At 42.8% G+C, this 21657-nt stretch overlaps 1 protein-coding gene across 9 annotated transcripts in view; it reads left to right on the forward strand.

Moving 5' to 3' along the window:
• The window catches only part of sptan1 (spectrin alpha, non-erythrocytic 1), a 60154-nt gene that overhangs the window by 1847 nt on the left and 36650 nt on the right, over positions 1–21657 (forward strand). For 8 of the 9 annotated variants that reach the window (XM_034217902.1, XM_034217904.1, XM_034217906.1 and 5 more), the window contains exons 2-17: positions 9029–9268; positions 9406–9531; positions 10437–10577; positions 12180–12460; positions 14037–14181; positions 14279–14433; positions 14633–14768; positions 17320–17421; positions 17509–17646; positions 17761–17871; positions 18056–18133; positions 18268–18423; positions 18531–18735; positions 19037–19218; positions 19327–19570; positions 21448–21570. In XM_034217902.1, the coding sequence (XP_034073793.1) occupies positions 9029–9268; positions 9406–9531; positions 10437–10577; positions 12180–12460; positions 14037–14181; positions 14279–14433; positions 14633–14768; positions 17320–17421; positions 17509–17646; positions 17761–17871; positions 18056–18133; positions 18268–18423; positions 18531–18735; positions 19037–19218; positions 19327–19570; positions 21448–21570 (2563 nt within the window). Of the gene's footprint in view, positions 1–2052; positions 2273–9028; positions 9269–9405; positions 9532–10436; positions 10578–12179; positions 12461–14036; positions 14182–14278; positions 14434–14632; positions 14769–17319; positions 17422–17508; positions 17647–17760; positions 17872–18055; positions 18134–18267; positions 18424–18530; positions 18736–19036; positions 19219–19326; positions 19571–21447; positions 21571–21657 lie in introns of those variants that run through there. The other variant, XM_034217905.1, reaches the window with a different exon arrangement.

Consider the following 21657-nt stretch of genomic DNA (forward strand, 5'->3'; position numbering starts at 1 on the left):
ACGGAATCACATTGTTTTGTTAAGAATCTAATTATACTATGTCAACATTGTTTTTGAGTTCCCAAGCTTATGCGTGTGCTATTTCATTTACATATTCAAATCATGTAAATGTGTTAAATGTTATTGTCTAGAAATGTGGCATTTCTAACAGTGTTCATAAAATGTTGTTCACAAAAAATACATTGTTTTAACAGTTGAGTGAGGTATATGTTGTGGGCCTAGGCCATGTCCTTGGCTTCGAGAGTTGCTTTGTGATTACAGCTTGTTGTTGTCCATTCAGTGATGACTTTAGTCATCGCACTGCTTCATGACTTAGCCTACATTTGTTATTTGGCTGTTACGTCACATTGAAATCCAGGAAGCCCAATGGCAGAGAAATGTTAAATGACAACAAGTACAGATAACAGGACTGGTCTAGGTATTCATTAATGAGCTGTTTTTTTCCGGCTTAAATTCTCTTATCACACTATAAATAGGCCTAGGCACTGGAGCCTGCCCTAATGATGCTGTGATACAGAAACGTGGAGGTAAAATAGGACAGCACCACCTAAAATACTTCCCAGATATTCCCAGGGCAACTGATGCTACACTGCCCCATTTTCATTAGATTGTAATACCATCAGTTGATTACATGTCATGAAAATGATTCTTCATTGTTCAGCTGCGACTCATACAATCAAATGGGGCTTTGTTTCCTTTTACATTATTGTCTTATTTTTCATTTTTGGCCTAAAAACTGGACTTGGGCAACAGGAAATGAAAACGGTGATCTGGGGTTGCATGCGATGCAAAGTCGACCTTTAGTATTGAATGTAATAATGTTAGGAATCCATTTGAGGAGGATTGGCTCAGTTGTTTCTGCATGGTCAGCTCTGCAGTCATTTGTCACCCACCTTCGACATTCTGAGTAATATTGATAACTTGCAGCATTTGAACACAGCTAAGTAGATGTTGCTATATGCCAAGGGCTCTGCTACAGAGAATCAAAACCTACATATTTCTCCTCACCAAACTCAACCAGTACATTGTTTTTCATTATAACTCCATGGTGACCATGACCCAAATGAAAAATAGCCCTCTCCCTCTGGCTGTCTGTTTTGTTGGGCCTCAGATACTGCTGCTAACTCCTGTTATTCTAGTGCTGCTGCTAACTCCTGTCCAGACATTTTGAGACTCTGCTTGTATGGGAGGGTCTGGTTGTTTTCTTTCTCAAATGTACAGTTCTCATTGATTGTATTGACTTCTGAAACATTATCATGATGAACTTCAAACATAATGCTTCCTGTAAAAGCATCTTCCTACTCTGACTACTTACTGCTGATAGCTTTGTACTGATTGTGCAATCAATGTTAGACCCTACACGAGAAGTCGCGTTAACTGAATATTTTCCGTCTATGACGGATTTTTTTTAACAATGACGGACAAATCTGAAAGCCGTCCGTCATTTTGATGGATTAGAACAAACTCAGAACAGCGCCACAGTTTCCTTGCAGCGAGGCTCCGGTGTTATGCCGTGTTATGCCGTGTTATGCCGTGTTATGCATGCCCGCCCAAAAGGAAATTATACCGTTTCCAAACCTAACTTTGCCGAACTGAACTGTGAGTATTTGCTTTACGCTGTGCGATCCCGCGAGGTGATGCACTGCGCTAACAGTCCCCCGTTGACAGTTCACGAGCGTGCTCTCCCCCCCCCCCCCCCCCCCCCCCCCCCCCCGGCAGAGTTGTGTACAGGCCGACGGGTAATAATGGATTTTGACGGAAATGTTACGATCCTGCCCGTCAAAATGACGGGCAGCGAAAAAGTCTAGCGCAACCTCTGCCCTACACAGTGTAGCCTTCCACAGATCATCAACACCAACCTTTACCTTAACTCAAGGGATCATCCATATTCGTCTCACGGAGTGTTTTGTGGGCCTGTGTGTCTTTTTTAAGTTAGTATTGGAAAGTAGATTTGAAAACCGTGTTGGGCAGTGGTCATGCTGTTTTGCTGAGTCAAGTGATGGGAGAGAGCTGGAGGGGGGGGCAGGGGTTACAGAGCAGAGAGATGCGCATGGGCTGGGCTGCATCTTGGCGTGCTCTTCAGTACAGCATAGTCACTGCAGGTGCATTGCGTCTGTCTGCTGCGGAGTGGATGAGTCTGCTTTTTGGTCATTATCACTCTGTTATGGAGTTACAGCAGATGTACACATTGCTGCAGACTCCGTCACAGATGTAGCCTTCTGATCAGCCCAGATACAAGAAAACCTGAGGATCCTCACAAGCCGTTTCTGATGTGGGTATGATTTGGTTTCTTGTTTTCATCCTGTCAAACTATCAACGCTGATTTGTTTGTACGGCCTATTTAAATTCATTTGAATGTCATGAGGTGTTAGTAAGTGGCTGTTGATCGGAATGTATTCGTCATTTGGCCTTAAATAATAAGGAGCCTGAAGTGTTGGTGAATGACTCCAATATCATACACTCTATTCGATAGACCTAAGTATATTTGTTACTGTATGTCTTGTTGTGTGATATTTTACATGAAAATGAAAGGGTCATTTTACTTCATGCATTTCAAAAACGACCTGCTAGTTATCAGCCCATCAGGAGTATTATTGAAAGATGAGTTTGACTGACTGACAGGATAGAAGCTCAGAATTGGTCTTAATAGTGTTGTTTTTTACGGTATATTCCATATGAAGTGAATTTCAGATGGGGCGTTAACACTTGCAGTTGGTTTGAAAAGGAAAGGCCGTATTGTTGCCGTCATGTCATCGTCTTCATCCTTCCACCTCTGCTCCACAGTAAAGGAAATGAGCTTGCCGGCTCTCATGAGACTCTCCCATTTCCTGCAAATTCCTGTATCTTCCATCCTCCCAGCCTGACGTCAGTATGATCTGCACTACGCAGATGGTTCACCATAGTAACTGGGAGTTGAAGTGAATGACTTCATCGCTCCTCTGTGGACCTCTTGTGAATGATAATGTAATGAGCCAAAGCCATGAATTAGTCTGCTGGAAAGTTTGCAGTGTTATCAGAGACAGGGTCTAATGGCGGGGTGTAGCCTTCTTCATGCAATAACGCTCAAGATGACTTCACACATTCTGTTCTCGGCTCACAAGCTCCTTTTTATTTCTGAAGTAAAAATGTATTCGGACTGGAGTTCAGCTCCAAAATCTATTTCGGGTCAACCCTTTGAATTCTACCGTCTATAATCCTAAGGCGTGTTTTTGCATCATTAGCAATTTGCTGTATATACGTTGTAAGGGTTCAGATTGTTGTTTAGTCCAGGAAGGAAAGCACTTAGCCCTTGTTAAAGGCTTCCTATAATATGTTTTGGACAGTCATTTTTATGGAGTTAAAGGTAGGGTAGGTAATTCCCTTCAGAAACACTTGTTATATTCCATGGAATGCTCTTAACGTCCCGATAGCAATGCATACATGAAATGCTTTGACAATAAATCCATAAAAAACATCATCTGTGGAAGCCGTAGCGCTGTAAAAAGCACGACCAATCATCTGAGCCGGCCCGGCTAAAGTAACTGGATGGCCTACCTGCCTGTCAGCCTTCCATCTGTGCACAAACTTATCTCCTGCCCTCATTGGTCATGTGCACGTTCGTGTGTGTATTTTCAAATTCTAGCGCACTCGAGCTGGTTTCTCCAAAATGACCTACCCCACCTTTAACTGATCAACCATTACCCTTCATTTACGATCCTTGCAGGCACCTGTTAACGCTTTAACGTAGCTAGGCAGGCGGAGCAGTTATATCCAGTTGCTCGAATTCCTTACGTTATTGTTTCAGCTACAGCTCTGGTTACCAAGTGAGTTGAAGGAGTACTAATATAGATCCGTATACAACATAGGATATTCCTTCCTTAGAGGTCTGCTTTTTCCCCTCATATGAATTCCCTAACGGAGAGGTGGTTGAAGCTGCAACCATTTTGCGCTGGCTGCCTTTTTAAAATTGGACTTTGTCAGGGTGGTGATGAAAGTCACATGCTGCTTTGCTGGGCAAGTTACAGCCCAGCTTTACATTCTAAATATGCCATACGTTTTATTCATAAGAGATTGGAGAAAGGGAAGTAGCTTTATATGACTACTACCTCCATTAATGGGATAGAAACCATCAGGACTGCTGGCTGATATTGATATGATGGTGTGTGTGGGTGTTTTCTCAAGAGAGTAGAAACCCCCGCAGTGGAGCAGTGAGGTGAAGGGGGAAAGCTGTTATCTATTCATACAACATGTGAGGAGGCGTTATCAGTAGTTACAGCGCTCTTTATAGAGCTGTCAGAGAGCGGTGCGCAGCCCAGTTCTCATGCTAGAATTTTTTTAATATTTTAATTTAGGTCATTAAAGTTAATTTCGATTACTATCTGACTTAATTGAACTTCATTTATATTTGTCTAAAATGTTGTAATGTGAGAGTCACTTCTCAATAACTTCTGTTAATGCTACACTGTTTGTGTAAGTTCTGCTTTGAAAGGACCTTCTGGGCAGTTACAACAGAATCATCATTTAAACACACATAGCAAATCAATGGCAGAACATGAAAAACCAAACCATGTTCGGTGCATCAGTCACCGTCCAACAACACACATATGGTTCTCTGGAAAGTTCATTGAACACATTTATTTAAAAAGTAAAGCATAATCATTTGTTCATCTGATAATATAAGTAAGTGTTCAAATTAGGGATGGGAACGATTAATCGAATATTCAAAATGACTCAGGTATGAGAATACGAGTTATGAATATTTGTATTGTTATTTCCTTTTTTTTGGGAGGGGTGCCTAAGTTGATTACATATGATCAAATGGAATAATTCAATGTATACGACAGTGCCATAGTTAAGTGTGTTAGGTGTAAAGGTGTGTTTTGCTGAGAGGGTCTCCTCTACAGCTGGCCTGATTGGGAATCGCCTCCCACATGTATTTATTGAATTTTTTTTAATTTAATTTAATTTATAGGATATGTACATTTCGGGAAACGAAGAGTGGAACAGGCGAGCAAGTGTGCAGGTGTGCGTCATATGAGAGGCCCCGCCTTACATTTTCTCGCCACAGATTTGGGGAAATTGGTCCGTGCGCAAAGCATTGTGGGGATTTTAAGACCGTGGAGTCTACACATGTGCAGCCTCGAAATTTCTCCAAACGAAGTACGCCGGGCTCGGTAGGATTCCAAGTATGCTGGACATTGGAACAGTACTTCGGCGGCACTCGATGATGTAGTATGCTTGAAATAGTGGCTCTGGAGCAGCTTTACTCGACATTGAGAAACACCCACAGTCTCACTTTTATGGAAGTTGCTTAATATTCTTGTCTTTTGGCTGATCGTGTCAGGCCAATGTCTTCTTCCTTTGTTTTGAGAGTTGTGTCTGTTGTTACCTTTGCTACTTATATGCTTCTTGTTTCAACTAGGTAGTACACATCAAATGGGTCATTTTGCAGGAGTTAGAAGGTGGGAGAGATCACACCAGTGAAATCTTACAAGGATGCGAAACCTTTTGATGTTTAAGTTGGAGGTGGTCTGTAGCATGTGTGTGTCCCCTTTAGGTGACATCACTTTGCAGAATAAGGTTGAGGTCAGTTAAATCACTCTGAACATGTAAGCTCTCTGTGAACTGGGGCAAGTCAGGAGTTGGGGGAGGGGTGCTGTCTAAAATTCTGGACTGTCAGTTTTTCGGGCAGTGGGTTGATGCCACTAATCGGCTTACAGTGTATTCAGTGGTGTTATGTTGGGTCTTTCTGTGTGTGTGGGCCCTCTTGTCAGGAAGCTAATGGTGCCTCTAGTTAAAAAAGCAACTGCACTGCTGACAGCACTAATCGTCCCATTGAGTGTAAACATGGACCAGGACACTATCATCCATCCTTTGCTTTTTGTCTAATCTGCAACATCGACAAAAACCCACATTCATTTACATTTAGGCCTGCCATAGTGCCCACACCACCCCCCCCACCCTGCACTCAGCTTGGACATCAACTATTGTTCTCTGGTCCGGTTGACCTTGGTTTGGATAGACAGATCAATATCTCTCTAGTTTCCTCTTTGTGTCCGTCTTTCGGAGGGTGCGGTCTGGCACAGAAACAAATAATGAATTCCACCATTCTAGGAAATGAAGCTGGTTTGAATGCCCGTGTTAAATCTCATTTGTCATGTTTTAACAAGGTTGCAAGCTCAAATGAGCCACAGTCCTACTGACCATGGGGCCACAGGCACAGTGGACAGAGAAGCTGACTGCAGCGATCCCATTGTGTAGTGTAGCCTAGAAACTGTCCGCATGCATGTGGAATTCCACCCCATCCCCCTTTGACATTTGACTGTTTGTGCTGTTTGGTCGCTCAGCTTGAGACAGGATGAGGGATTTTTGTTTTGGCAAATAGTCTTTATATCCTGCCGTATATTTCCAAGCCAAGTTCCTGTCCCATTGTATATTGATTTTAATGAGCGTTATTGTGCAAGATTGTCTTCAGCTGGGTAGCATCTATGATGGTATAATATTTAAAAACAAGTGTGAACTGTAAAACTGGTAAAAGTGAGAATTGGGTTTCTTCAAGGGAAGCCCACATTTCTTAGACATTTATATCATAAATAATGCATTCACTTTTTTCAATTTAGCACCACAAAGGAGTGCCATATTACTGTATAGCAGTGGTTCTCAAAGTGAATGGGGGGGACAGAGGCATCACAGGGGGGACGCGAGAGACCAGGAGGAAAAATGGTTATTTAAATTTAAAAAAATTAGAAAAATTATTGATTCTAAAATAATATGATACAGTACTATTACGTCTGGGTCTCTGTGTTTCATTAAAGCTCGGCTCTGTGTGTGTGTGTGTGTGTGTGTGTGTGTGTGGAACGAGCCATTTTGTGTGCGTGCGAGAGAGAGAGCGCACCGGTACCGGAGATCGTAGTTGTTAGCTTCTGGTGCTAGCGAGCTACGCTAACGGATATAAGGAGTTTTTTTCAACAACAAAGTGGAGGAGAGTCCTCTCCTGTCAGACTGAGAGACTCAGTGAGCTAAAGGACTCTCAGTGTTTAGATAGTTCACTTTAGTCTCAGTAAGGGGTCACCAACCTTTTTTAGGATGAGAGCTACTTCCACAAAATAAAACAAGTCGTGAGCTACTTTTACTCCTCTTTTTTTTGTTTTTTGCAGTGTATATATTTAGCACATTTTAACATTATTATACGCTGACCTTTAACCTTTGTGTGCTGTTTGGGTCTGTGGGACCCGTTTGCAGTGTTTACTAAAAGAACATGTTTTGCAATACAATTTAATTATTTTAACCTGCTTTATTTGGGGGTTGACCTCACATCCTTTAGGGGGGACCTCACCTCCTCTAGGGGGGTCCGGGGGCATGCTCCCCCGGGAAGATGTGTTTTTAAATGTTGAAGTGAAATGCATCAACCTGCTGCACTTTGAGCACAAAATGAATTTATGGATACAGCTCTCAACACTCAGATGAAAGGGAGCTGTATACTTTTCAATAATCCAAACATCTTTAGAATATGATCACAACCAATAACAAATCATTTAAACTTGTTTATTCTTATCTTATGTTACCTAGTTAGCATTCTTTCTTTTTATTTATGCATATTTTACTAATCCCTCCCCTTTTAAACTGTTTTTTGTACTGTCCTATAGTACACATTGGAATGACTTCTTACTTTATCTATATTCAATAGATAAAGGTGTGCTCTCTCTCTCTCTCTCTCTCTCTCTCTCTGTCTGTCTCGCTCGCTCGCTCACAGAGGCTGTGTGCTCCTCCGTGGCGATGACGGCTTGCGGTAAAAAATAATAATAAACATATTTGTAAAGTGGGGACACACAAACGGGGTATCGAAAAGAGCGGGGGACATGTCCCCCCCTGTCCCCAGTGGAAATTACGCCATGATGCGTGTGTGTGTCAAGTGAAATAAATATATATGCAAGTTGCAACACACAGAGTAAAGCTCTGCCCCTCATGTGTTGTATAGGCTGCATGATAGGCTGTTTAATGGGGCTGATGTGTTCATCTTTCATAGATTCAAAGATTCAAAGGCTTTATTGTCATAATCACAGTAGCTCCAGTGTAGTAATGGCAATGCAACATAAATACATGACACAACACAATAAAGGAGATAACAAAACAATAAAAAGGGTAGAAATAAAATAGTGCAACAGAATGTTGCAAGACTAATGTGCAGCTTATACCTTTATACTTCAGTGATTCCCACAGCATGTTAATACTTTGGGGGGCCCCCAAAGTATAATGGCTCCCCCCAAAGTATAATTTGTGTGTTTTTTTGTTTTTTTTACTCAGTGAGCACTCATTTGCATTTGCATTGGTGGCAATGAGTGCTCAGTGAGTAAAAAAAACTTTAAAAACCATAAATTATACTTTGGGGGGAGCCACCCATAAATTATACTTTGGGGGGAGCCATTATACTGGTAAACAGCCTCTATGGGCGCGAGTCCAGACCCACTTTTGGAATCAAATGATGACGTCAGTGGGATTATCTCCTTTATCAACTCCTAAGCATCCCCGGGACAACATCACTAGCCCCGCCCCTAAAAAGGTGTGAACTTGAGCCAATCAAGGACTACTACTACTAGGTCGTCCTTAGACGAGTTTGCCAACGGGTTCGCCAATCCTCACGGTCCTCCATACACCCGGCCAGCTCTGTGGAGCTTTCCACCCCCACATCCTTCCTCAGCACCTCCACGTATGTTGGCGTGGGGCGCCCTCTTGGTCGGTGCCCGTGTGTTGGCTCCCAGAGTACTAACTTGCCAGCTGGAAGTTCCTGGTGTCGATGGCAGTGACCTGAACATTTCAGTTTCCTGGATGCCACCTTGTCACTCAGCCTGGGTAGCCCACCAGGACTAGCCCCGCTCCTACATTTTTGAGAGATTTCTGAGGAGATTTTTTTTCACGCACCGCCACCACCCCACCCCACCCCGAGTCGTTCCCTCAAAGTATATTTCATTTCTGCGGGAATCACTGTACTTTACATGTTTTTTTTATTTTTTATGACTAATTAATGAGTGCTTTTATGTTGTGTTTCCAGAAAATGGACACCGCAGGGGCCAAAGTGCTGGAGACAGCCGATGACATCCAGGAGCGCCGGCAGCAGGTGCTGGACCGCTACCGCCGCTTCAAAGAGCTGTCCATCATGCGGCGCACCAAGCTGGAGGACTCTTACCGCTTCCAGTTCTTCCGCCGCGACGCCGATGAGCTGGAGAAGTGGATCCAAGAGAAGCTGCAGATCGCCTCTGATGAGAACTACAAGGACCCCTCCAACCTGCAGGTGAGCCCACTGCTTCCTCTGTAGACACTTTCTAAACCGTAGATGTTTACTTGCCGTTGGATCCGTCCCAGAATACTTCGATCACAGTAAAGGTTAGCCTTTGTGTTTCATATCTAAATGTATTTTCTGTTTCACAGGGTAAGCTGCAGAAACATCAGGCCTTTGAGGCTGAAGTCCAGGCGAACGCGGGGGCCATCATCAAACTGGACGACACTGGGAACCTGATGATCACAGAGGGCCACTTCTCCTCTGAGACCATCCGAGTAAGGCACACACTGACCAACATGTGTTCACTCTAGTGTCAGCAGAGTGTCAGAACAACATGAACATGGCACAGAGAAGCAGTCTGTCCGAGGCAAACACTCAAACACTAACTTTTAAATCTAGTAGTGCATATGTAACTGTTTGTGCCTAATCGCAGCAGTGTTTGATATTGTCCTCCGTGTCACTGCAGCGGGAACATCATCCATCACCTGCTCCCTGTGTGTGTTTGACCATAGACTGTAGCTATATCTACGTGTTTATGTTGACATGCAGACTCTGTTCATCTTAATTGAACATGTTTTTATAAATGCATAAACTAAACATTTGGATGGAAATGTGATGCTATTACATTTATATTTAATATGATAAAAAAAATGACTGCATAAGTGAAACTGTTAAAAAACAAAGAGTTGAACTTATGCAGCAGCACTAACAATGATATTGCTTGTTTGAAGTAAATATGTCAGCACTGTTCTTGTTGTCCTTAGTTTGAATCTTAATGGTTTATTGACCTTGTTGTCAACAATAACACTGGCTGCGTCGGCTAGCCTAAATCTCATGCATGTTTTCTGAACATGCTGCCCACTGTAACCTGCTCCATGTGATGTAGTCCTACACGCCTTACCGGACACAACAGAGGCCCATAGTTACAAGTGTGGTTATGGGAGAGTATATACAAGTAGGTGTTGAGCTGTGTGGACCCGGCGTGACTCTTGAGTGCTGTAAAAACTCTTCCAGCTCTTGGCTGAAAGCTTTCCCTCCTCTGTTGTTAGGAAATGGACATTTACATTGTATTGCATGTACTGTGTTTCATATTGGTGCCTTTTCTACTTATTTTCACATTTCATATTTCCCCTTTGCAAATACTTTTTGAAAACCTCTTCCCTTCCCTCCTGGTCACTAGACTCGTCTGGAGGAGCTGCATCGCCTCTGGGACCTCCTGCTGATGAGGACCAAGGAGAAGGGCACGCGCCTCCTGCAGGCCCAGAAGCTGGTCCAGTACCTGCGTGAGTGTGAGGATGCCCTGGACTGGATCAGTGACAAGGTCAGATTGTCAATGGAAACCTTTTTCACCACGACTAGAATGTACACATCTTTCATATATGTCCTTGTTTAGGGGCATTCTTACACATTTTCAATTCAAGTCTTTCAGTATTCTTCTCTAGCTTTCTCGTGGAATAAAATAAACACTTTTTAGCAATTCTTTATTTAGAAGATAGTTTAGACAATTTCACCAGTTACGATGAAATAGACTTGCAGTTACAGGATGTAATAAAGGTTTGAAAATAAGGGAGCCGTATGAAAACCTCCCCTTTCCATTATCCTCATTTAGCATCTACCTAGTGAGGGTCAATCCAGCACGTTTAGGTTTTAACAGTCAAACTAACAAACATTACAATATTTTGGTAAGGAGACCAAGCAACCTTTTCTCAGCTCAGAAACACTGTTCTTGTATTTGCTCTTCAATGCCACTTCAATGAAACATGGTTGGGGGCTGGTATTATGAGTTGAAAGCTAAAAGGATTCTCTGAGAATAATGGTACCACCTCATTTTCCTGTTTAGTGAAACACTGTTTTGTTTGGCAACAAGAGGGAACTTTTGAATGCGAGAGCAATGACGAGGAGATCATCCAGTGAAGGCTTTTTACATTCTGTCAGACATGTTCGCTATGTGGCTCCTTTCGGATTTGAAACAACCTTTACTTTCCTTGTAAATCATATGTAAGGGATAATGTGCAGCGAGGCGGTCATTATGGGGAAAAGAACACCGACAGGCCGATCAGGAGCCCGACGCCAAGCGGAGGGATCTAGATCGGCATGAAGGCACATTATGCAATGTGCACATTATCCCGCTTATTACATGGCCACATTCTCAACAAAGTAACGACATGACTCCCAATATTAATTGAAATGTTTTTTGGATTTAGAAAATGATTTTATTGATTTAAAAAATAGTTGTATTGATTTAAATTGACATGCATCCGCTAAGAAAAGTAGTCCGTTGTTACTGTTTGAACTAACGTAGCAACGGCAGGAACTGCTTCGATAGTGTTTTTGAGGAGCTTTTTGATTACAGATTTGAAAACATCGTTGCTTCCTTTAAAAGCAGCACAATTCATTATGTCAAACCTTGGAAAGTATCTAGATATCCCTGCCCTAATGCTAAAGTAACTGGCAACTGAATATGTGTCGCCGTCTGATGTCTATGTCTGGACCGCTGCGTAAAAAGGAGGGTTTCTGCCCCGTTACTTCTGCGCTGTTTTCTTGTCGCTCTTGTCTTGTCAGTTAGAAAAGCAAACTGCATGCAGTTTGCTTTTCGGCCAAACTGTATACAGTTAAATCGAACGGACTTGTTTGTGCAGATGTGAGCGTCCTTAACAACGGTCAATAAGTCCTTGACAGCGGTCTGTCTGTTCTGGATTAACAACGTGTCACGTGTTCTGAATTGACCAATCAGAATCGACTATTCAACTAAACCATGTAATAAGTAATGATTAATAACAGGGTTGCTGCTGAAAGTCCTCAAATGTATGGTATTTCTTTAACTGAAAGAAAAGGCCTGAATGCTAAGAACCTTTTTAATGATATTTATTTGTAAAACTTGATTACGTGTATTAAAAGAAAGCTCTTCCTCTTCCACCTGTAGGAGACCATGGCCACCTCGGAGGAGCTGGGCCAGGACCTGGAGCATGTGGAACTCTTGCAGAAGAAGTTTGAGGAGTTTCAGACCGACCTGGCTGCGCACGAGGAGCGTGTTAACGAGGTGAACCAACTGGCAGCCAAGCTGATACAGGAGGCCCATCCTGAGGCGGAGCTCATTGTCCGCAAGCAGGACGAGGTGAACGCCGCCTGGCAGCGCCTGAAGGGCCTGGCCCAGCAGAGGCAGGGCCGGCTGTTCGGGGCGGCTGAGGTGCAGCGCTTCAACAGGTGAGCGATATGGGTCTGATCCAATGTGGACACTTAGGGCCCGTGTTCTCTGGCAGAAAGGCGCTGGCACGGCGCTGGGGAACGCCCGCTCCCAGCTTTTCATTAAAAAAACCTTCTCAGCGCTCTTTCACTATTTCTATGAAAACGATATGTTAACAACTTATCACCGACGTAGCACGACAAACTAGCATGGATTCATTATATGTTTGTGCTACTTAGTGCTGGGGGGAAACGATTATTTTGAAAACGACTAATCTAACGATTATTTTTCTGTTTTTCAATTCATAAAAAACGTAATGTAAAAAAAACGTAATGTAAAAAAAAATTTTTTCACGATACTGTGTCTCAGGGGATCTTATTATTTAAGAACCTATTAATGTGTTATACCAGATTAACGGAAATAATCTCAGCTAACTGACGATACAAACCATGTTTACCAAAACAAAACACAAGTCTCCATAAGAAGCATCTAAATGACCCCTGAGCGAAAAATGCTAACGGACATTGGCACAGAACTCAAGATAAAAGTACCCTTATTACTTATCGTAGCTGCACATACAATATATCCGATTAAAGCTGAGACTCCACAGATTATGTAGGTATATAGTATCATCACTGAGTGATCCGGACTCGCGACAGAGGAAGCAAATACAGTCATCACAACACGTACCTTCACAGAGCTTCTAGGGAGATCGTCTCACCACCGTAGCTGTCAATCTGATCAAAAGACGTGTTCAATGGCATTACAATGAGAAAAAACGCGGCTGAATCGGTTAATCCATAGGTTTTTAACGTCTATGTATAAAAAAATGATTGAATTTATAATCCATAATTCCATTTTATGTAAAAAATCGGAGAGCAAATGCTAGCTGCTAATGGTAGCCACCACAGCTAGCTGCTGCTTCTGCTAGGCTATGCAGCAGTCTCAGTGAGATATAAATATATAAATATCTTTGCGTTTTGGACTAACTTTAAAATATTCCCATGCTTTTGAAGACCTAGGGCGAGATGTTTTCGTTTGGGGGCTTCGTGCGCAATCCTGTGAGGAGGAGGTGGTAGCCGTTTCAGTCTCCATTGTGTTTGAAGTGCGATTGCGAACTGCTTGTTGCTTTGGGTGACCCACGTGTGTGTAGCGACGCGTCGACGCGGAAATATGTCGTCGACGATATTTTGAAGTCGACGCGTCGCTACAGCACTAGTGCTACTATACATTTTATTGTACTATGAGCTCCACTTGCTCTCACATTTTGTATGAATGAGCTTATCCCCGCTCAGTCTGCCATATAGCGAGGGAGGAGGACAATAAAAGTCAAACACTCACCGGCAACAACATTTAGATGTCCTCCCGGCAGAAATCATCTAAAAACGTGTTTAATGTTTTATTCGTAGCGGCTGCACAAAAAAGACGGAGCACATAGAAAAAAACAGCTGGGAGCTGCCTTTTCTTCTGGAGGTGGCTGTTTCTAACTCGGAAAGAGACACATATGCACACGGGCCCTTACTATCTTTGGTGATGTTCACACTCTGTTACATGGTATTTGTTTCCACTAACCTGTGTATTGTATCCCAACAACAGGGATGTGGATGAGACCATCAGCTGGATCAAGGAGAAGGAGCAGCTGATGGCCTCTGATGACTTTGGTCGTGACCTGGCCAGTGTGCAGGCTCTGCTTCGTAAACACGAGGGTCTGGAGAGAGACCTGGCTGCTCTGGAGGATAAGGCAGGATGATGCTTTACTAATGGCAACATCCATACAGCACAGCCATGAAGTGATAAACCTAGTCCAAACATCTCCCCTTTGTCTTCTCCTTCATCAGGTCAACACACTGGGTGGAGATGCAGAGCGCCTGCAGCAGACACATCCCCACAACGCCTCCCAGATCCACCTGAAGAAGGACGAACTCATCACCAACTGGGAACAGATCCGCACTCTGGCCGCGGAGCGCCACACCCGCCTCAACGACTCCTACCGGTAACACACCACCCAGCACTGTCTGCTCACACACAGCGCTGTTATGACATACACCACATTTGCTGCATATGCTGTATTTCATCATAAAACAAAAACTGCTTCTTTGTACATAGGCAGATACTTAATCAGTATACAGAGTGCAGCCCTGTTCAACATCTCTCTGCATATCCGCTCACCCTCTGTGACCTTCTCTCATCAGGCTGCAGCGCTTCACTGCTGACTTCAGGGATCTGACCAGCTGGGTGACGGAGATGAAAGCTCTGATCAATGCTGACGAACTGGCCAATGACGTGGCTGGAGCTGAGGCTCTGCTCGACCGCCACCAGGAGCATAAGGTAACATTTCTGATAATACACCTCTCATCTCGGCATTCTATCACAGTTCAAGCTTTATCCTTTTTAAAGCTGAAAACAAAACACCATGCAACATTCAGGGTTCGTACGGTCATTGAAAATCTGGAAAAGTCATGGAAATTCAAAATGCGAATTCCAGGCCCTGCAAAAGTTATGGAAAACAATATGTTTCCCAAAGTTTTGGAAAAGTCATGGAAATGTAACTAAAGTTGCGTCAAATATAATTTACATTTTATCTAATCGCCGAAATAATCTGCGGTCTCGAGCTGTTATGTACCATCATGACGCGCATGGTGTTCTTTTTTAATATATGAAGCGCGAGCTGTGTGCTCGAGTCTTCCTGCCTGTCGGCTGAACTCTGCTGCTCCGGGATGAGGGTCAGCTACATTATCTACGGTGCGTTAGTTAACTGTGCGGAGTCACTGTGGCACAGACTGAGCCGCTGGTGAACAGCTGTTAGAACGGGCCGCTCAGGTGTTCAGAGCTAGCATACATTGTCACTATCTACTAACGTTAGCCTTAGTTTTCTAATAGTTTTTTTCATAGGCTATAAACAGAGGTGGTATAAGTATAGATATTGTACTAGAGTAAAAGTAGAAGTACTCAGATCTTGTACTTTAGTAGAAGTACTCAGATCTTGTACTTAATAAAAGTAGAAGTACTCAGGTCTTGTTCTTGAGTAGAAGTACTCAGATCTTGTACTTGAGTAAAAGTAGAAGTACTCAGATCTTGTACTTAAGTAGAAGTACTCAGATCTTGTACTTGAGTAAAAGTAGAAGTACTCAGATCTTGTACTTGAGTAAAAGTAGAAGTACTCAGATCTTGTAGTAAAATGGAAGTACTCAGATCTTGTACTTGAGTAAAAGTAGAAGTACTCAGATGTTGTACTTGAGTAAAAGTAGAAGTACTCAGATCTTGTACTTGAGTAAAAGTAGAAGTACTCAGATCTTGTAGTAAAATGGAAGTACTCAGATCTTGTACTTGAGTAAAAGTATAAGTACTCAGATGTTGTAGTTGAGTAAAAGTAGAAGTACTCAGATATTGTACTTGAGTCAAAGTAGAAGTACTCAGATCTTGTAGTAAAAGTAGAAGTACTCAGATCTTGTACTTGAGTAAAAGTAGAAGTACTCAGATGTTGTACTTGAGTAAAAGTAGAAGTACTCAGATATTGTACTTGAGTCAAAGTAGAAGTACTCAGATCTTGTAGTAAAAGTAGAAGTACTCAGATATTGTACTTGAGTAAAAGTAGAAGTACTCAGATCTTGTAGTAAAATAGAAGTACTCAGATCTTGTACTTGAGTAAAAGTAGAAGTACTCAGATCTTGTACTTGAGTAAAAGTAGAAGTACTCAGATCTTGTAGTAAAATAGAAGTACTCAGATCTTGTACTTGAGTAAAAGTAGAAGTACTCAGATATTGTACTTGAGTCAAAGTAGAAGTACTCAGATCTTGTAGTAAAAGTAGAAGTACTCAGATCTTGTACTTGAGTAAAAGTAGAAGTACCAGAGTGTAGGAATACTCTGTTACAGTAAAAGTCCTGCATTCAAAATGTTCCTCAAGTGAAAGTAGAAAAGTATCAGCATCAAATATAGTGAAAGTAGCGACAGTAAAAGTAGTCGTTGTGCAGATTGGTCCATTTCAGAATAATATATATGATATGTTTTATAATGATTGATCATGAAAGTGTTCTCAAAGCTGGTGAAGGTGCAGCTAGTTTGAATGACTTTGTATACTGCAGGGTAGCTGGTGGATTTACTCCAGGTGGAACTAAAGTCTGATTTAACACTTGATTACATTTCACATCAGTAATCCACATGACCACATCTGTAAAGTAACTAAAGGGATTAAATACATGTAGAGGAGTAGAAGTACACCATGTACCACTGAACTGTAGTGGGGTAGAAGAACAAAGTAGCAAAACATTGAAATACTTAATAAAGTACAAGTATCTCAAAATTGTACCCACGTACTTGTTGAGTTTATGAACTTAGTTACTTAACACCAGTGGCTATAAAGATAGAAAGACTAAGCCTTGCACAGAGGCATGACAATACATTTTCAAAATGCTCAACAGTGCTGCCAAAATGATAAACTGACTGCTACACAATTAAAATAAATGCTTTTATATATTTCTACTAGATGTGACTCTTTGGCGTTTCTGTTATTATTACCTGCTGCTTTAGTTGTTCTGACTGCTAAACTCCTCTGTTATTCCTAAACCGATATTCCGTGGGGTCGGGGGGGGGGGGCTCGGATCCTTGTCACCTTGTTCATACCTGATGAGTTTGCCTCCCTGACTGCAGTTGCTTCAGCGTGTAGAAGCTAGTAAGCCTACTATTGGATTTGTTTTATATAGGCACAACGTGTTTCATATGCAGACCTTATTTTCCTGTTCCATGTTCAAATAAACATTTTTCAGTGGTAATTTTTTTTGGTCATGGAAAATGAGGTAAAGGTCATTGAGAAGTCATGGAAAAGTGTATGAACCCTGAACATTATTTTCATTTTGTTCATGTCTCTTTTGCGTCTACCAGGGAGAGATCGATGCCCATGAAGACAGTTTCAGATCCACTGATGAAGCTGGCCAAGCATTACTCGATACAGGGCACTATGCCTCTGAGGAGGTCAAGGAAAAGGTACAATTATTATGATTTAAATGTCCTTCTTTTGTTTGCTATTATTACTATCTATACCGGCACTTAACTATGGTGTGCTTTGCGCAGCTGGGCATCCTTTCCTCGGAGAAGGAGTCCCTGCTGGAGCTGTGGGAGGTCCGCAGGCAGCAGTATGAGCAGTGCATGGACCTGCAGCTCTTCTACAGGGACACTGAGCAAGTTGACAACTGGATGAGCAAACAAGAGGTAACCGGACACACCGACTGAAACCAAAACCTTTTTCAAGAAAGAATTTCACCTGTGTGTATTTCCTAGTTGCTGTGGAGTGCTACTTATTAAGGATGTGTGTGTATTGTGTAGGCTTTCCTCCTCAATGAAGACCTGGGGGACTCCCTGGACAGTGTAGAGGCCCTGCTGAAGAAACATGAGGACTTTGAGAAGTCACTCAGTGCCCAGGAAGAAAAGATCACCGTAAGTGAATCCAGTTTGTCCAATTACACAATTCACCTTGCAGTTTCCAGTCTTTCAGCAAGAATATCATTACTTCTACATGGAAGTTGTAGAATCAACAACATCTTTTACACAGTTTTCTCTGCAGTTCTAGCTTTTATGAAATATAATACACTTTAAATATCTTTTTCTTGTACATCTCCAGGCCCTGGATGAGTTTGCTACCAAACTGATCCAGAACAACCACTATGCCAAAGAGGACGTTGCTACTCGCAGAGATGCTGTAAGTACCACTGAAGCTTCATCTACTTCCTCTCGCTCAAATGAACAAACAACTGAACGCAGCCGGCATTGTCATCTCAGTTTCTCAATGTGAACTCAAAGCAACACGTCTTCTCTTCCTTTCCACATGTGTAGCTGCTCAGCCGCCGCAACGCTTTGCATGAACGCGCTCAGTCTCGCCGTGCTGCTCTGGAGGACTCCTTCCACCTGCAGCAGTTCTTCAGGGACTCTGATGAGCTCAAGAGCTGGATCAACGAGAAGATGAAGACCGCCACAGATGAGGCTTACAAGGTATTTCATAGTAGTGCAGAGAGGTTTCTTACATTTTTAAATGTTTTTTACACTGTTTCCTGCCTTACTATTTCCCAACATATGTGCTTCTGCTCTCTTGACAACAGGACCCCTCCAACCTTCAGGGCAAGGTGCAGAAACACCAGGCTTTTGAAGCTGAGCTTTCAGCCAATCAGAGCCGCATCGATGCCCTGCAGAAGTCTGGCCAGGAGCTGCTTGACGGAAAGCATTACGCCTCCACTGAGGTGGCCGACCGCATGGAGGAGGTCGGCTCCCAGTGGAAGAAACTTCTGGAGGCCACCGAGCTCAAAGGTACTGGCTAGAGGAAAGCCTATTAACTTGGTTAACCGTTAATACACATGGACTGTTTCTTTTCTATTCTTTGATATTAATATTGAATGGAAGACCAAGGAGAGGATGGTCAGAGTGGAACAAGTGACATCAAATGGTATCATCTGCATAAAAACATAGTACAGTTGCACTGATTGGGCATCTCTGTAGTAATGTATAATGTAACTAGCAATGGATCAAGAATAGAATCTTACAGCACCTCATTGTCGTTATTGTGAATGTTAATTTCATTTCTTCAATATGATTTCTTGTGGTACTTAAGGTATCAAGCTCCGTGAGGCCAACCAGCAGCAGCAGTTCAACAGAAACGTGGAGGACATCGAGCTGTGGCTGTATGAGGTTGAGGGACACCTAGCTTCAGACGATTACGGGAAAGACCTGACCAGTGTCCAGAACCTGCAGAAGAAGCATGCACTGCTGGAGGCCGACGTGGCAGCCCACCAGGTACCCAAGACGCTCATCACGGAGGCATACATGACACCAATGATGCCTTTTCATCCTTTTTTGGTACACAGTGATTGAATGGCAAATGTATGAATTATTATCCCTCAGGATCGCATTGATGGCATAACTATCCAGGCTCGCCAGTTCCAAGAAGCTGGACACTTTGATGCAGACAACATCCGCAAGAAACAGGAGGCTTTAATGTCGCGGTATGAAGGTCTGCGCGAGCCCATGGCTGCACGCAAGCAGAAGCTGTCCGACTCTCTGCGGCTGCAGCAGCTGTTCAGAGATGTGGAGGATGAGGAGACTTGGATCCGTGAGAAAGAGCCCATTGCTGCCTCTACTAACAGAGGTGAGACATATTGATGGGTTTCATTTATAACGCGCTTCATATTTGAGTTCAAATCCCGAAGTGCTACAAGCAGTGAGCATGGAACAATATAAAACAGTGCACAACACGGTAGAATTGAATAAAAAGCAGTAAAAACAAACAATAAAAAATAAATGAAAGGGTAGTAAATCAAATAAAAGGTCTAGGAAAAGGCTCTGTTGAACAGATGGGCTTTGAGGCCTTTTTTATTCTCTTTGTTTGCTTCTGTGTCCTCATTTTGATAACAATCGAAGATAAATGAAAATGTTATTTCAATCACCAGAGTCATAAGTAGATCAGTGATTCTGTCTGTAACAACTTGCAGCTAAAAGACAACACAGTGCTTTACAGCATAGCTTACTGGAGCTCACTGCCCCTCTGCCTTTAATGGCGCTTTTCCACTGCTGGGCCTCGCACGGCTTAGTACGGTATAGCTAGGCCTTGGTAGGCCAGGCTCACTTTATGCTGCGTTTCCATTACAGTTTAGCAGCTGGGGCAGTAACTATAGTAACGCAGTGTAGGCGGAGCCGTGACGTCATCTTCAATGAGAACCACAGAAAACCAACATCAGCCGTTAGCTGTTAGCCCTCAGAGCTCACAGCTCCTCATATCTGTTCAGAGACTAGACAGAAGTGAAACGAGTACAAACCACAGACTGCCTGTGTCATGGAGAATACAGTCACTGGTTTATGTATGTCTGTAGGCCGTTGTTGTGAGTGTGGACGGTCGGAGCATATATAACGTTAGCTTAGCCGATCTCCATTTAGACCAGGGGTTCCCAACCGTTATTGTGCCAAGGACCGGCAGATACATTAAAAATGTAAGTTGTCAATTTTGACAACTGATTTTAATATTTACTCGCCACCAGCAGCAACAGAGGCTAACGGCCCGTCTACACTACAGGCATCAAAAAATCTTGAAGCTGGGCGTGTCTGAGGCTTGGCGATTTCTCGAGCCCAAGGCGACCAACAACCAATCAGGAATCTCCCGCCCGCCCCCGACATACAAAGCAATAGCAATGTTAAAACGAAGTAACTGCCATTTCCCCACATAAACATAACAGTCTGCAATTAAATGGTTGTCTCCTGTGTGCTCCACTTCCTACTTGGCGCACCGGTAACTTTCTCGTGCGCACGAGAGGCTGAGACCTTAGGCTGACTGGGGGTTGGGAAACCCTGATTTAGACAACACGCATTTTAAAAGGTTTTTCGCCTGCCGTCTGTCTGCAGACTTGTCAAAGCATTAATTCATGGTTTTTACTAACCGGTATCAGTATGTTGTTACTTCGGCATCATTTTGAAACGTGTATTACAATTAAATCACGGTCAAATGTGTTCATCTTGTTGTAGCCCCCTTGCCAGCGATTCTCTCTCTAGTTTAGCATACTCAGCCCGACTCAGCCTGGTTGTTAGCCCAGAAAGAACCTGGATTTTGGAGAGCCAGAAAAACTGTGAAACAGTACCCGTTAGCCGGAACTACCCCAAGTGGAAACGCAACAAAAAACGGGCTGGGTTTGGCACGGCGCGCTTAAACCGTGCCACGCGCTGCAGTTGAAATGCGCCATAAGTGGCTCTTTTTTTTGGCTAGAGCTTTTTTCCCTGGTGTTATTGTTACTGCATTTATTTTATTAAAATGTTTTTTTATTGTGTTACAATTAAAGCTGCGTTTTTATTCAATTTTCCGTGTGTAATTACATTTCATAAATAAATGAAATTTTTAATCCTATAGCCTTAGTATGTTACATTCCAACATTTTTGGATTTGAATCATGACGTCCCAAACATTTGCAAGTACTACAAAATAAAAGGTCCCCCTTTAAACGGTCAGTTTAGAAAAAGTGTCCCTCTGTGTTTTCCTCAGGCAAAGACCTGATTGGTGTCCAGAACCTGCTGAAGAAGCACCAGGCCCTGCAGGCGGAGATCACCGGCCATGAGCCTCGCATTAAGGCTGTCTCCCAGAAAGGAGAGGCCATGGTGGAGGAAGGTAACAATTTAAAGCCAAGCTTGGTTTGATGTCTTCTATCAGTTAAATGTGACTTAAGCTAGTAAAGTATTGTGCTACCATTCAAAA

The sequence above is a fragment of the Gymnodraco acuticeps genome, unplaced genomic scaffold (genome assembly GCF_902827175.1).
Source record: "Gymnodraco acuticeps unplaced genomic scaffold, fGymAcu1.1, whole genome shotgun sequence".
Lineage (NCBI taxonomy): Eukaryota > Metazoa > Chordata > Actinopteri > Perciformes > Bathydraconidae > Gymnodraco > Gymnodraco acuticeps.